Source organism: Panthera leo, chromosome B1 (assembly GCF_018350215.1).
Source record: "Panthera leo isolate Ple1 chromosome B1, P.leo_Ple1_pat1.1, whole genome shotgun sequence".
Lineage (NCBI taxonomy): Eukaryota > Metazoa > Chordata > Mammalia > Carnivora > Felidae > Panthera > Panthera leo.
The window spans coordinates 79,612,870-79,629,697 of NC_056682.1; the positions used below are offsets into that span (position 1 = coordinate 79,612,870).

Consider the following 16,828-nt stretch of genomic DNA (forward strand, 5'->3'; position numbering starts at 1 on the left):
TTGAGTTTGAGGCTTATGAAACAAAACTGCCTTATCACTAGGTCTCTGCAACTTTTCCAGGTATCTAATTATACATCACTCCTGGAGCAGTTGTTAAAAGAGTTTTATCTTTTTACAATCTCCTTCCACAGGCAATTTTTAACTACAAGTTGGATCTGTACCCAGACCCTTTTACTGGTCTGACCCTGTCATCTTCCACTTTAAACAAGACAGTTAACTTTACAAAGAACAGCATTGAATCCCTCTTCCCTTCCCTGCCCCCTCTTTTTTCCCCTCAAACAAACTCAAAGTAACATCTGAAATTTGTCACTTATGGCATACAAAAACACCTATTTTAATTATTGGTAATGGCTGGTGTTATGAGTACACTACCTTAGCATTAAAAAAAATGTTCACTGATAAATCTGAAGAGGGGTCAAAGTTGTTTCTAAATTTCCTCAGTCTTTTTCTGAAATTCTGGTTTTCTTTTTCTTAAGTGACTAAGGATGCAAAGTAAAAATCAATAAGAGCTAGATTTGAAGAGGAATTAGTGAAAAGGTAGAGCTGAGACAGGTCCATAGTTGATATTAACCATGAAGGCTTATCCTTTCTGGGGCAAGTTATGGGCTTCTTCTTACTCTCTTGTTTATCCTCTGCAGATTGAAAGCTGATAGTGAGAAAGGGAGATTTTTTTCTTTCATCTTTCAGTTTTCTGTATTCATTGAATAATCGATTAAAGTAATAAATCGTACAGGGGCTGCTGGGTAACCTCAGTCAGTTAAGGATCTGACTCTTGATTTTTGGCTCAGGTCATGATCTCATAGTTTGTGGGATAAAGCCCAGTGTTGGGCTCTGTGGAGCCTGCTTGGGATTCTCTCTCTCTTCCCCTCCCCTACTCGCACGCCTGCTGTCTCTTTCAAAATAAATAAACATTTGTTTTAAAAGAAATTGTACAGAGGGAAACAAAAATAATACAAAAACAGGGATGGGGACAAAATAGAAGGGACTCATAAATATGGAGAACAAACTGAGGGTTGCTGGAGGCATTGTGGGCATGGGGGATGGGCTAAATGGGTAAGGGGCATTCAGGAATCTACTCCTGAAATCATTGTTTCACCATATGCTAATTTGGATGTAAATTAAAAAAAATAAAAAATAAAATAAAATAAATAAATTGATTTATTTTTACTAATTATAGTTGAGATGACACCTCATTGTTGCTCTAATTCACAAAATTTGAAATTCTTCTGGAAGCTTAACTTTTGAATAACATTTGACATAGTTCTTCTTACATAACCATACATTCATATTCTTTAACCATGCTTCCACTAGAAAGTAGCTGTTGCCTTTATTAACCAATATCTCTCTTGCATACATATTTTTGGGCTAAAATTCCTGTTCATAAACATCAGTTACAAGTATCTTTCTCATCCAGTTGTTTTCATTTTATTATTCATTGTTGTGGGAAAACATTTCCTTTCTTACTGTATCTGTAAATTATAGATTATTAAATCTGTAAATCAACTTGTGAAATACGTTCTTTATTATATTGTCTTCCCAAAGAAGAAAAAAAAAAAGAAATTGTACAGAACTTGAATATGTTGTTCCTCTCATTATTTTTTATTTAAAATATATTTAGAAAAGAATGGGAACTCTTCCTAAGCCATAAATTTGATTCAGTTCATAAGAGGAAAGCAGGGATTCCCAAACTGTAAATTGTTTTGTAATAGATTCCAATTTCCCTCTTTTTACTTCTTGTTTTATTTTTATTTTCTTAAAGAAGGATTTTTTTTTATTTTTAGTAGACCATAATGCAACCAAATCGAGACTCAAAGCAAATAGTATCTTATCTTCTGGAATTAAGTGCGAATGATTCATTCTCTAGTGTGAAAGCTTTTGAAATAGAAATGTCAAAAGAGATTCCCTATATTCAGATCCCAAAACTTAGAGTCAGTACCAAATGAAATGTAAAAATAATAAAGAAAGGACCCAGGGAACAAAGCATTTATTACCAAGGAAAATCTCCTAGGTTAAGGCAGATTTTTGTGGGAGTGGAATTTTAAATGGTTCATGATCTTGATCTGAAACTGAGCCCAAGTCTTAATGAAATAGATGCCTGATGTCATTTTTTTTCTTTTTTTAACCAAGAACATTTTATTTGATATACAACTGATCATTTGCAATGGAACATTTATTTCATTTTTCTCCATGCCTGAGATGGGAGTGGGGAGGAAGTGGTAAGGTGAGGTGATCCCACACCTTCTCCCCACCGTCCACCCCCTTCAGAGGTAGAGTTTCTATTGGGGAGAACGAAGCTGTGCAAAATGGTTCCCTGAGATTCCCTCAAGGAAGAAAGAGAGGGCAGAACAATGTGAAGTTGGGAAGGAAGGCAGGGTTTTGATGATTTAGGTGATTTAGGAATCCTATAGCCTAAATACCTTCATCAAATATTTCATTCTCTCATGTCTCCAGGTTGCCATCTTCACAAGCGTGAAGACTCCTAAGGGACAGCAGCCAGGCCTTATTCATCATGTCTGTCCATCACCTCATTCCTGCCTGAGCCCCTGCTGAACTAAATTATGAATTATGCTTCTCAATCTAGGATAATTTATTTTACAGTTTGTCACTAGGGGATAAGTACCTTACAATATTTTCATCAACAAAAAACTTATGACATAGACTTATATAAAATATAAAAGGGACCACTAAACCATGCCACATAACACTATTCACAAAAAGACTCTAAATTTTGTAACAAGGAAATAAATCACAAGGATGACAGTGAAACATTTATTTATTTCTATGGAGGTATAATTGACATAAAACATTATATTAGTTTCAGGTATGCAACATAATGATGCAATATTTGTATAAATTGTGAAATGATCACCACAATAAGTCTAATTAACATCTATCACCACACACAGTTATAGGATTGTGTGTGTGTATGATGAGGACTTTTGAGATTTTCTCCCTTAGCAATGTCCAAATATGCATCACAGTATTAACTACAGTCATCATGCTGTACATCACATCCCCATGACTTATTTCTTTTATAACTGGAAGTTGTGAAATAATTTGGACCCTCTGCACCCATTTCACCCTCACCCCTACTGCCCATTGGCAATCACCAATTTGTTCTCTGTATCTCTAAGCTTATTTTTTTTCTGTTTTGCTGGTTTTGTTTTTTATTTTTTATTTTTTTAAATTTTTTTTTTTTCAACGTTTTTTATTTATTTTTGGGACAGAGAGAGACAGAGCATGAACGGGGCAGGGGCAGAGAGAGAGGGAGACACAGAATCGGAAACAGGCTCCAGGCTCCGAGCCATCAGCCCAGAGCCTGACGCGGGGCTCGAACTCACGGACCGCGAGATCGTGACCTGGCTGAAGTCGGACGCTTAACCGACTGCGCCACCCAGGCGCCCCTGGTTTTGTTTTTTAGATTCCATATATAAATGAGATCATAAGTATTTGTCTTTCTCTGTCTCACTTTTTTCACTTAGCATAATGCCCTCAAAGTCCAACCATGTTGTCACAAATGGCAAGATCCATCCTTTTTTATGGCTGACTAATATTCCATTGTTTATATATACCACATCTTTATCCATTCATCCCTGGATAGACACTTGAATTGTTTCCACATCTTGGCTATTGTGAATAATGCTGCAATAAAATAGGGGTGCATGTATCTTTTCAAATTAGTGTTTTCATTTTCTTTGGATAAATACTCAGAACTGGAATAGCTAGATCATAGAGTAATTCTATTTTTAGTTTTTTGAGGAATTTCAATTTTGTTTTCCAGAGTGGCTGCACCAATTTACATTCCCACCAACAGTGCAAAAGTGTTCCTTTTTCTCTGCAGTCTCACCAACACTTATTGTTTCTTGTCTTTTTGATACTAGTCATTCTGACAGGTGTGAGGTGATAGCTCATTGTGGTTTTGATTTGCACCTCCCTGATGATTAGTTCTTTCCTCTCTTTTGGCTTCTTCTTTTATTAATGCTTATCAGGGGATTATACTTAGATATCTTAAACATTTTTGTTATTTATAGGAAACAAGAATTCTCCTTGTCTTCATTTTATTTCTCATTCTTTTTTGTAATATGCTAATCTTATCTAGCTTTGGCTTTTAGTCAGATGTTTCCTCAGAGGTGTAGTTTTCTTTTACGATGCTAAATTCCTCTTTCCTAACACTCATTATCATCCTTGTTTTTAAAGCCTTTGAGACAAAGTTTAATTTTGATATAAAATGCTATTTTTCCCAAATATGATGTTGTTTTTGTAAAGGCAACAATAGGGATGGAAGAGACTCTGGGCTGGGCATATACATGTGTTTCTCCATGTATACAAACTTCTGTGTTCATGTTTATGTGCCTATATGTGCTTGTGTTTTAGAGCTGCCTGCCCATAGAAAATTAGTCTTGATATAGAACACCAGTCATAGGAATGAGCTGCATAAATGAGAAAAAATAAAATGCATAAAATGGCATAGAATAAATAAGGAAAATGGGTAATAGGTAATAGAAGTAAATAAACTTTCAGATTTTTTTTCCTACTCATAGAAGAACATTACAAAAACCTATCCCCCATCCCTAGATATAACTACTAATAATATTTATCATGTTTCCTTTAAGGAATTTTATATTCATATACCTGTACATGTCAATTATATATAACCTCCTTTCCATTGGCCTAACATGGAGCAATAAGATTCCTGTATTTTGCTGTAAATAATATTGTAAAGAAAATTTTTGTGCATGAATTCTCTGTTTGGAATGTTTTCTCAGAATCAATCCTAAAAATTGTAATTACCAGGTCAGAAGGCAAAAGTGTATATAGGATTTTATCTTCCTGAAGGGCTGTTTATTTTATTTTATTTTTTTAATGTTTATTTATTTTTGAGAGAGAGAGAGAGAGAGAGAGAGAGAGAGCATGAGCAGGGGAGGGGCAGAGAGAGAGAGAGAGGGAGACACAAAATCTAAAACAGGCTCCAGGCTCTAAGCTGTCAGCACAGAGCCCGATGTGGGGCTCAAACCCACGAACCGTGAGATCATGACCTCAGTCCAAGTTGGACACCCAACCAACTAAGCCACCCAGGCGCCCCCCTGAAGGGGTGTTTAAACCTCTACTCCCACCAGATATTAAGAAACATGTTCTTAATTAGAATTTCTTTGATTACATGAACATTATTCATATGCTAATTAGTCATTCAAACTTCTTCATTGGTATTTTTATATTTGTGCTCTTTTTATATGGAAGTCTTATGATTTTAATGACTATCTGTACGGCCTCTTTAATTACCAAGAATATTAACATGTTGTAGCTTTTGCTACAAGTATTTGCTGCAAATATTTCCCCCAGCTTATTGCTATATTTGTTTTTTAAATTTATGAATGTTTGATATTCATATTTTCAAACTTTATCTTCTGAAATCCTTTTAATAATTATATTCAGAATTTACACCATCTTTTTTAAGTTCCAAAGCCCTCCTTTTCCAGTGATCAAAAAGATATTAGTCTATTTTCTTCTATATGGCTTGAGTTTTTACATGCTGAAGCATAGTGGTAAAAAGGCAGACCACTTATATTTGATTACTGCCTCCAACATTTGGTAGCCAAATGGCCTTCGTTAACCTCTTTCAACCTCAGACTCCTCACCTATAAAATGAGGATAATTACAGTACTATCACAAGGTGGTGTTGTAAGGATTAAGTAAACTAATTTCTGTATTTTTAGCAGGGCCCAGTACATACTAGTACTCAACAAGTGGTAATTATTATAAATATTATTATTGACATACAATACAAGATAAGACTTTAACATGCTTTTTCCCTCAGATGACTAAATAGCACTGTTTATTGATGATCTTTCCTTTCTCCATTACAAAAGTGATTTCGGCCTGTATTATGTTCTCATACACTGTAACACCTGTTTCTGGCTTTCCCATTTATTTCTCAGTATATTTATATGCACGTGCCACACTGTTTTAAATACTGTAGCTTTATAACATATAACACTATTATATAGGAAGAGTGTGTACGTAGGAAACATAATTGCTTTTTAAACTATCATGATTATTTTCTTATATCTTTTCCCCATGTGGATTTTAGAGTTATATTATAATTAAAAATTTAATTGAATATTGTAATAAGACTATATAGCTATATCTCTAAATATACAACTTGACAAATATGAGAAAAATTTTACATTAGTCATGTCACATATACAATTTAAATGCTTTAAGTTTTAGATAGTACGACACTTTGGATACAAGAGGAAAATGGTGTTAGTGGAATGCTAGGGTAGGAGCAGCAGAGTGAGAATTCATTAGTGAATAAAATCCAGATTATAAATGCTTACTCAACTTTTTAGGAGATGGCCACAAGTAGCACAGTCTATTATTTAGTCAGGTGGAAGTGATACAGTGGCCACCTGCACCATGTAAATGTTTTAATACTGCAGCCCTTAATGTCTGATATGATGCAGAAGAAAACTACATAGACCTCAGGTTTTCTTAGAAATTACTGAGAATCCTACTAATAAGGGAGAAGTGATCTCTGATCTTTGTGTTTACCATTGCTGTAGCAGCATTTTTGTCAAACACATCACTATGTTTTAAACTACTAAAAGAATTTTTGTGTTTTAATTTCAGCATTACATTTTTTTGCAAGACATTTATATTTATTTATTTATTTATTTATTTATTTATAATATTTATTTATTTTAGAGAGACAGAGCACAAGCAGGGGAGGTTCAGAAAGAGAGAGAGAGGGAGACACAGAATCCAAAGCAGGCTCCAGGCTCTGAGCTATCAGCGCAGAGCCCCACATGGGGCTCAAACCCATGAACTGCGAGATCATGACCTGAGCAGAAGTTGGACGCTTAACCGACTGAGCCACCCAGGCACCCCGCAATACATTTATTTTTAATAACACTACTAAACATTTTGGTTTGTGTTTCACAGTTATTACAGGCTTAAATTTATAATAAGAATACCATTATAATTTTCAACTCCTAATGGAACGAGTATTTTTTATGTTTTATCAATAACAGTTTGGTCCCCGAAATTAATTGCAAATGACAAATAACAGGATATGTGTAAAAACTTAAATGTTCTTTAAGAAAGTGAGTCTTTTATGTCTATAATGATGGGACTCAGGTGCTCTGATAGAATTATTACCAGAGTGTGAGACAGAAAAAATAGAAACCTCTTCTAAATTAAATAGGTCATTAAAGAACATTTGCATAGGATAATATTCAATATAAAAGGACTCCATAGAACGTATTATAAAGTTCCTAACATCACTTTTTATAGATCCTGCTATGAAAATTAGATGGTAAAGAAAATACCATCTAGAAGTACTCCTTTAGAGAAGTCTTAACATCCATGTTTGAGGAGAATTCCAGAAAGATATACTTGATGGGTTTTTCAGAATCTGATCAAGGGGTGCTTCTGTTGTTGCCCCTTTTTAAAAAAATTATGAAACATTCCAGGGGCACCTGGGTGGCTCATTCGGTTAGATGTCCGACTTCAACTCATGTCATGATCTCACGTGGGTTCGATCCCCACATTAGGCTCTGTGCTGACAGCTCAGAGCCTGGAGCCTGCTTCAGATTCTGTGTCCCCTTTCTCTCTGCCCCACCCCTGCTTGTGCTCTGTCTCTCTCTGTCTTTCAAAAATGAATAAACATTAAAAAATAACATTAAAAAATTATGAAACATTTCAGGCATTCAAAGAAACACAGAAGAATAAAACAAATTTATGTACTCACCACTCAGCTCAAGTAATCAAGCATTATAAATATAATCGAATGGTATCTTCTTTTTTCTAATGAGAAATCTACCATTGAAAATATAGGATTTGCATGTCCAAAAATCTCCTTTTCCAAAGTTCCTTCCATCTAATATGTTCATTTTTCCTTTGTTGCCATAGGGTACTAAATAGCTATAAGTGGCAAAATGCTCTAAATACAAATCCCCTGCACTAAAGATGGCTAATAACCAGCAAATGTGTAAAGCAATTCTCAACAGTAGGGCAAGATTGTTGATATTTTAATTCACTTTAATTATTGATATTTTAATTAACAACTGTCCTGACCACCAACTCTCAAGGCTTTTTGTCTTCTTTTTGAGAAAATGTTTTTCTAAATGTAACAAGAGTAGAGGGCAAGAACCACATTACCTGTCAACACTGAGAGCGCAGAGATTGAGGACGGTGATCCCCACCGAGGACTTCTGCAAAAAGGGGAACAGCTTGCAAAGAAATACGCCAAAGTCATTGTGATCAAAAGGCCAGCGCCCAGCCAGCAGCTGAAAAAAGGAGACACCACGGTAAGAAATGACAGAGCTGGCATGGAATACATGGAATACATAGATATCTAATGATCTTCCAAACTTCTAAATTTCATTATTCATTATGCTTTCCAGTTAGCATGGCAGCGGTAGAGTATTATTATCATTAAAAAAATATATTTTAAAGCTGTAGCATTTTTTTTTATCTGGGAAAATGTTGAGAATGATAAATACAATAATAGAAGAGATGAACCTTTGATCTTATGTGAAGTAGTCATACTGCCTACTTTTCAAAGAGTAGCAAAAGGTTAGGGTTTGGGTGACAGCTTGAATGAGAAGCAGGCAGTCATTTCTTACCTATTTTTATTAAACCGTGAGTAAAGCTTGTTTTCAAGTAGCAGCGCTGGAAGATTATGTTATCTCCAGACAAGCACAAAGGCTCTGAATGCGAGGTTATGGAGAATCCTGGGAGAAGGAAGTGGTTTAGGATGCACTGACTTGTTAGCTGGTTAACACCCTAAAGTCATTTTGAATTTAGCTTACAGGGCTGATTCTGTTTGACTAAGTGTGTCACAAGTGGCCTTTCTTTATTTAGGCTTAAACTTCCCTTTATCATATGGAGAAAGGTGGTTACTGTGATCTGTTTGTGGCATTTGCAGGCAAATCTATTCTTCTATGTTGACAATTTAAAACCTTTGTTGGAAGGAAAGGATGGATACCCTCTAGTGGCTGCGGTAAGTAGCAATAATATAAAGTCCCCTGTGAGTTGCTGATATTTATCTAATTAGGCATTATACCCAAAGCATGGGCTTGAATAATAGCTCAGCTACCTAAAAGGGAAGTCCCTGCTGAATACTTGATGTCTTTTCAAGAGTAAAAATGGTATTGATTTCCCTTCTAATTTTTGCTTAGTAACTCAGAATTGAAACCTACTCCACTCATTAGGAAACACTATCCTACTAACTTGATAAATGGGGCTTTTTTCTCTTTTTTTTGCAAAGTACCTATTGCCTTAGTAACTCTGAGTTGAGCTTTGAATTTCTGTTCTGTCATTTCTAAAAGACTATGTAAGGCTTAATTTCATGGTCAATGTGGCCATTAACATGATACTCATTTTGAATTTAGTAATATAGGGCACTCTAAAATCTTCTTCCCCTTCTTCTTCTTCTTCTTCTTCTTCAAGAGCACATGCACGCAAGCATAAGTGCGGGGGAGGGGCAGGGGGAGAGAGAGAATCGCAAGCAGGCTCCACACTCAGCACAGAGCCAGACACAGAGCTTGATCTCCTGACCCTGGGATCATGACCTGAATTGAAAGTGACAGTAGGACACTCAACAGACTGAGCCACCGAGGCACCCCTAAAATCCTATTTTTATGGCTAAGACCTTGTATGACTTATTCCAGAAATTCTCTCTTAAACACTTAAAACACATTTCCTTTTCTTTTGAATAGTTTGTTGAAAGGACCTTGTCCTTAATCCAATTTTGCCTCTCATCTCTTTTTCCTTGCATTCTGATCAGTCTTGGTGGGTGTCTTCTTAGAATTTCCACATAAACTTTTTGTCCAAGAACAATTGATGGGCTCTTCACAGAAACATTGCCCTAAACTCTGACAGTTTTCATGAAGCTAACAAATATTATACCATTGCTGACTGCTGGTTGTTAATGCTGATGCAAGACACAAAACACTATTTCTGAGATGACTCTTCCCCTATAAAGAAAAGAAAACCTGAAAACTACTTTTTATAGAGAGTTTAGTATTTTGTCCTACAAGTGTAATTCTCCACTGAAGTATTACAGAGATGTAAATGAAATGTGTAGGGATTGTTATAGGATATGCTTTGGAGTAATTTAGCTGTTACAGTTGGTTCATTTCAGAAACAGAGGATCCTGAAATCCACATAGATGGATTTCCCAATTCACACATCCAATAATCAGAGAAAAGGATGATTCTTGCTTAACAAGGGAGACTCTGAGGTCCTGTGAGGGAATAAATGACAAGTGCTAAGAAAAATGATACAGAAAAAAACACAACTGAGCATGTATTCTTTCTGGCCCTTGAGTTTTTTCCTTTTTCATGCTTGCCAGATGGGGGTAGATATAGAGGAAGGACTGAAGGGAAAGATACTATAGAATTGGTGGGCACCAAAGAGATCATAGAATTGTCTTTCTTTGACATAAGGAGATGCTTTGTTATGTATGTTGTCATCTTTTCTTTTCTCCTGGAGTGGAACTTGATTCTTCTTGGGAATTAAAGACAAAGGGAAATGAAAGAAATCGTTGGAGGAAATTTCCGGACAATCACAGGGAGACTTCTAAAACCTATATCCACTTAATTCTGAGAGAATGTATGGAAAGTAACTGTCCTAATGTAGCCAGGGGAAATTAGGCCACTGCCTGCGGCAACTTCTTCCTTTTCTGATTAAAGGTGGCTTCCTCAAAGAGGCCCCCATTAACTACCCAATCTCAAACAGGTTCTGTTTATTAATCTCTTTCTTCATGGAACTAGTGTGGGGGTAATTTTACATTCCAAGTCTCAGATCACTCTGTTTTAGCAATAAAGCATATACAAAAAAAGAAAAAAAAGAGGGAATCAAAGAGGCATAGAGTGTAGCTCACCTATTTTTCTCTTATTTAGAAGAAATATTTTGGAACTTCTGAAAGACTGCTGGGAATGCATCCTTTCTGTTATTTACTAGCATTTAAAATTAAAAACACAAGATTTAAAATGGTAAAAAGCTGTATAAAAACATGTAATGAAAAGCAAGTCTCCCTTAAAATCAAGGCCCCTAAAATCCCTGCCCAAAGGCATCCATTGTTAATTGTTAAGTGTGTTTTCTTCCAGAAAACTTCTTATGCCCTTAAAAACAAAGTGGGAACATATGGAAATAATACCTTTTAACAGTCTTTTATGATCTTTTTTGCCTACTTTTCTGGTAAGCAGTTCTATTGTCTAATTAAAAGGTTTGGATTTTTAAAAGCATATCCATGAAAGAATTTAGACTAGGATAGGAAAAGATAGGCAACTGTATAAGATAAATCTTATAGAGCAAAAGAACTGGTTGATTTCATTAATGTTAACAAGCTACTATCACTTCATTGAAAGAAAAACCAAACTAGTCTGACAGACAAGTTAGATTGGTTCAAGGGTTAACTGGGCACCTTGGGGCAGTCATAGCTTATTTTTGCCATATAAGGGCCTATGCTATTATGTAACCCTCATATTTATAACTTCCAAGGACATCACACAGGTCCTAGCACATAGTAGGTGTTGAATGAATTAATAAGCCCAACTCATTAACTGAAGCCAATATTTTCATATTTTGAAATTAGTACCACTTTTGCCCTGAAAATACATCCATCTTGTAATTTACTTTCTACTTAAAAGTTGTTTATCAGCATCCCAGTGTAGTATTTCCATTCCTCACGTTGAAAGAAACCACACACCTGTGAATGAGTTGTTTGAGGAAGTGGGAGAATACTGTTTTATTTAAGACTTCAGGTTAAACAGGAGCTGTCAGAAACTCTGTGCTTGGAGACCTCTCAGTCTGGGCTGTGATGAGACTATCCAGCCTGATAAGAGCCACAGAGCAGACACTTGAACATGATGTGTGTCCATGGTCTAATCTCATTCTCAAGGGGATACAGAGGAACACCACAGAACAATCGCTGAAGGAGCAGAGGGCAATCTGCTGGGTATGGATTTTACTGAAGGATCCTTTCCTTGATTCTAGCCTGGGGGATTTTCTACAGTTGAAATATATGTTGTTAAAGTCCCTGATCATCACCTGAAAACTCAAATACCTCTAAAATGGCAGAAAAGAATGTATACATTGAATATGAATGTATATGTATGTATGTGTGTGGTTGATTTGGATTATGTCAAAGTCAATATAAAATTGACAGGCTGCATTTTTAGCCTGTCAAAACCAGATTTACCTAAGGACTTGTACCACAAGGTATGCTCATAAGCACCCTGTTTTTAGAACGACTAGATCCAAAAGCAGGATCTCTGTCCACCACTATATTTAGTACAAAGCAACGTCTACTGTGTTGGGATGTTTTAGTTATGTGCAATGTACCTGTTTATGTCAGTTTTCTGGAACATAACAAACAGAAAGTTAGCGAAAATGTAAGAAGCCCATTGGTTGACGTGAAATTTATGCCCTAGAGCTCATGTACTTTACTTACAGGCAAACTGCTGGACTCTTCACTGCAGGTTGATTTATTCTTTCTTTATACTCAATGCTATAAAGTTTAGCTTTTATAGTTCCTTAGTCCAGTGCACATCCAGAGCTCCTCACTACTGGGAACTCTCCAGAGTAATAGTTCTCAGTCTTGCCTGTACATTAGAATGATTTAGGGAGCTTTTAAGAATCCCAGTACTTGGGCCATGCCCCTAGACTAGTACTTCTCATCTTGAGGCAATTTGGCCCCCAGAGGACATTTGGCAATTTCTGGAGACATTTTTGGTAATTACAATTGTGTTGGAGGACAGAGGCTACTAACATCTAGCTGGTAGAGAATAGGCCTCCCCAGTGAATCATTATCCAGCACGCAATGCCTATAGTGCTGAGGTTGAAAACCATATTATAGACCAATAAGCCAGAATCTTTGGGGTTGGGACACAAGCCTCAGTAGTTTTTAAAGCTCCCAGGTGATTCCAATGTACAGCCAAGTTTGAGAATCATTGCTTAGTGTAGTGGTTCTCAAGCTTTCAAAGCATCAGAATTACCTGGAGGGCTCGTTAAACCAGATTGCTGGGCTCTATTCCCAGAGCTTTTTGATTCAGTAGGTCTGAGATGAGGCCTGAGAATTTATGTTTCTTTTTTTTATTATTTTATTTCTTTTATTTTTTTATTGAAGTACAGTTGATACCTAGCATTTGCATTGCTCATGAGTTCCTAGGTGATGCTGATAGTGCTGTTCCATCAACCAAACTTGGGGAACCACTGCTCTAGAAGCACGGTGATCAACAAAAACTGACAGCTGACAGCCAGATAGGGGAGGAGCAGAAATAGTTTATAACATAAACATACAAAATTAAAAAATCACAGTAGTTTAGGGACAGCATCCCATTGCTCCTTCACCCCAGTAGTCCCTAAAGGCATCAGTACGTAAAAGTACAGTTCAGTACCAGGTGGCTTGACTGTTATGCAAGACCCTCATGTTGTAGCCTAATGTTTCAGACCTCATCAGCTTGGCGCTACCGAAAAAGGCTGTTTTTCCCCTAAATTCAACTTAGGTTGTGAACTCAGAAGACTCAGGTTCAAGTCTGAGATCTACCTCTTCCTGTGTGACCTTGGGTAAACCCCTTTAAGTCTCATTTCTGTATTTGTTAAATGGGGTGGTTCGCATTCCTCCAACAATGATATGATGACCATCTCGGAGGCTCAATAAGAACAATACATGTGAAAGAATTCTGAAACTGAATCTGCACTACATAAACATTAGTTACTTTGGACTGCTGTAATTTGTAATCATACATGGAAATGTCCCATTTATGCACAACTTAATGAAAACAAGGATAACAGAAATGAATTTACCCCTCTTTATCTATTCCTGATGTTATCTCCTGCCATTTAATGCTATTACTTGGACATTACTTTTGTTATTGTCATGGCTTCTTAATAATGGGATAAATAAAACCAGGGGCACATTGTTCTGTGTGCTAATTTTCCTTCCAGCCCATCCGGTGCGGCTGAGGGATACTTTTCCTCCCTTCACACCACTCCACCCATTCTAGACAGGAGCGAGGGATTTATGAACACAGTCTATTGTAGCTGAAAATATCAAATTAAATATTCTCCTCTCCTCAACATGAATTATTGTAGTGTCACTTGGAATTGAACACGATGGACCAGGTACCAGTGTTGAAAACGTGAGGTCCTACGGTTTTCTTTCTTGCTGGGGGAGGGGCTGGGATGCAGAAGTTGAATAGCTGAATCTGTAGTAAACAAGAATATCTTCCAATAGCACAGACTGAGTTAATTATAATGCCTGTGATGCCCAGGAAAGGTCTTTAATGAAAACATGCTCTCTGTTGCAAATCTCAAATCAGATGCAATAAAATAAATCACTGCATGACTGAGCATGGAGTTTTCTTTTCCTTTATGTTTTAATTGCTTCAGGGTTGAGGCAGAGTTTTCACATAGATAAATGAAGTAAAATCCATGGCCTCTGCTCTATCCATACACATATTCCTTTGACAGGCTCCTCTTGCCTCCTGACCAGCCCCAAACTTGAAGCGTATGACAAATGCAGAGCATAGCAGCAACTCCATAAATGTTCTCAATTCTGGTGCTGGGTGCCCTCAGTGACCAAGGGGGATGGAGAAGCACTTCTAATTAAAGCAAGCGGCTTGGCAGAGCAGTTAAGAGTGTGGGCCCTGAAGCTCTCCTTGGACTTAAGCCTCTGCTATGTTCCTGTGTGATGTTGACATGTTGATTAACTTCACTGCTTCTCAGTTCCTTCCTCTAGAAAATGAAGACAGTGATGGCAGCTATGTCAGGGGATTACTGTGGGCAACAGAAGAGATGATCCATACAGAGGGATTAGCAGAAGTAAGTATCTGGAAATGTGAGATATTTGCACGGCCTATCATTATCAGTCTCTACGTTTTGTCCTGTTTTTCCACGAGAATGTGAAGAAGGATCATCCAGGTCACCAGCTGCAGAGTGCTGGAAGATGACACAAGCTCAAAAGACCTCATTCTCAAGGAAATTATTACCTGGAAGATGAACAGACATAATAGTTCCTAAAGGAGCTGTAAGCAACGTTCTGTGGGAGCTCAACAGAAGGAGATGGTGGTACGGCACCATGACAGAGAAAACAGGCTCTGGAACCCGAGCCTGGCATAATTTAGACAAGTTAACTGTGGCCTCAGAGAAAACTGGACATGAAAAGAGAATCTATGCCATGTGGTGCATGTGAGTATGAAATGAACTAATCCACACAAAGCACTTAGAACAGGGCCTGGCCTGTCACAGATCATAAATGTTAGTTCCCATGAGAGACTGTTCCCACTATTCTGCACTTCCATGGGAAACATGGGATTGTTGCTACTCCTCGCTGTCTGTATCTTACACTGTTGAATATTCAGTGTTTCCGTTTTTGCTGAAGTCATAACTTTTTTAGAATCTGAGATACATAGCTGTTAACAACAACCAGGTGGAGGAGGGTGGGGGCGGGGAAGAGGAAAAATGCTTTTTGAAACCAGAGTTCCAAAGTCACGAAGGTTTTTCCTTAGAAGAAAGATGGTTCCCCCAAGACATGGGCTTCCTATCCTCAACAGCCTCAGTTACCTGGAGGTTGGAATGAAAAGAAATGTCTCTTTTGAATAACTCTGTTTGCTGTAAGGATACCAGTCTAGAAGCAGGGGCCTTGAGACTTCTACTCATTTTGCATGGGTAAAGCCAAAGGATAATTATGGAGAATGATGGAGAAGAATTAAAATTCTTTAAAGGAGGAACATTAGAAGGACTCAATATCAAAAGTACACACGTTAGTGCCAAATATACGTGCCAACACTTTAAGATTTAATTCATAACAGAGAGAAGATTTATGTTGGAAAAAATGATCCCTAGCTTTTCCTGACTGGAGAAAAGATTTCACACATGTGTTATGAGTGGAGACTTACATTTTCTTGTAACAAAGTGCAAGCATAGTTAATTATAGCCCATAAGTGCTCTGACCTGGACACAAAACAAGGCACAAAACCTAATGAAAATGTTTTATTATTTCTTTTAATCAGCAGTCTCTATGCAAGTACATGCCGGTACTTGTTTAAAAGAAAGCTGCAGGCAAAACCAAAGCAGAACAAAGCAAAACAAAACAAACTGGTAGAGATCTCCACATACAGATTTAGGGAGTAGCTACAAAAGACTTATCAAGAATTGGTGATAAGTAGGAAAAAGGGAAAACCAATAGCATATTTGAAGGCATGCAGCTTATTTAATGATTTCATGTCATTCATGATTTCTTCAAAATCTTAAGCACTGGAGTTAGTTCTTCATTGTAAAGTATGACATGTGGTCATAAGAAATTATCCTATGTGTAGACGGAAACAATGGCCCACCTAATGTACGGTATGCAGCATGAAGAAATGGTACTCTTGTGTCTTTGGGAGGAAAAAAGTTGATGCTGAAGCTGACATGTTACAGTACAAGAGGTTCAGGTGATTTTAAATATTTAATAACAGAAATTCATTAGACAATAAAACTTCAAGATTTCCAGTAGCTGACACATAAAGTGAAAGAGGAAGACATACCTAAGATGTCCGAATTACCAGTCATGTAATAATACTTCACATACGAATGACATGCATTTTAACAATTTGCCATTAAAGTTTTAGAAGCTTGGCTGTCTTCTGGGAAGTGCTACGTGTGGTATAGAGAGTATTAAAACCGTAAAAGTCATATTTAATGGGAAGAGAGAAGAATGGAACATCCTAAAGGGGAAGTTGGAAATCCTGACTTCCAGCTTCAGCCCTGTCAGAAATCTTTGGGCTTGCTTCCCTCCTCTGCTGAATAATCTAGTTCTGGTGCAACATTTCTTATC

At 37.0% G+C, this 16,828-nt stretch overlaps 1 protein-coding gene and 1 long non-coding RNA gene across 2 annotated transcripts in view; one reads left to right on the forward strand and one right to left on the reverse strand.

Moving 5' to 3' along the window:
* The window catches only part of EDNRA (endothelin receptor type A), a 59,396-nt gene that overhangs the window by 19,080 nt on the left and 23,488 nt on the right, over positions 1-16,828 (reverse strand). Inside the window, exon 3 of the mRNA XM_042935355.1 lies at positions 8,161-8,288. Coding sequence (XP_042791289.1) covers positions 8,161-8,288 — 128 coding nt within the window. The remainder of the gene's footprint in view (positions 1-8,160; positions 8,289-16,828) is intronic.
* LOC122217811 lies at positions 8,229-15,176 on the forward strand. The gene is made up of 3 exons (XR_006201692.1): positions 8,229-8,309; positions 8,930-9,004; positions 14,737-15,176. It is a non-coding gene; the product is annotated as an uncharacterized LOC122217811 (long non-coding RNA).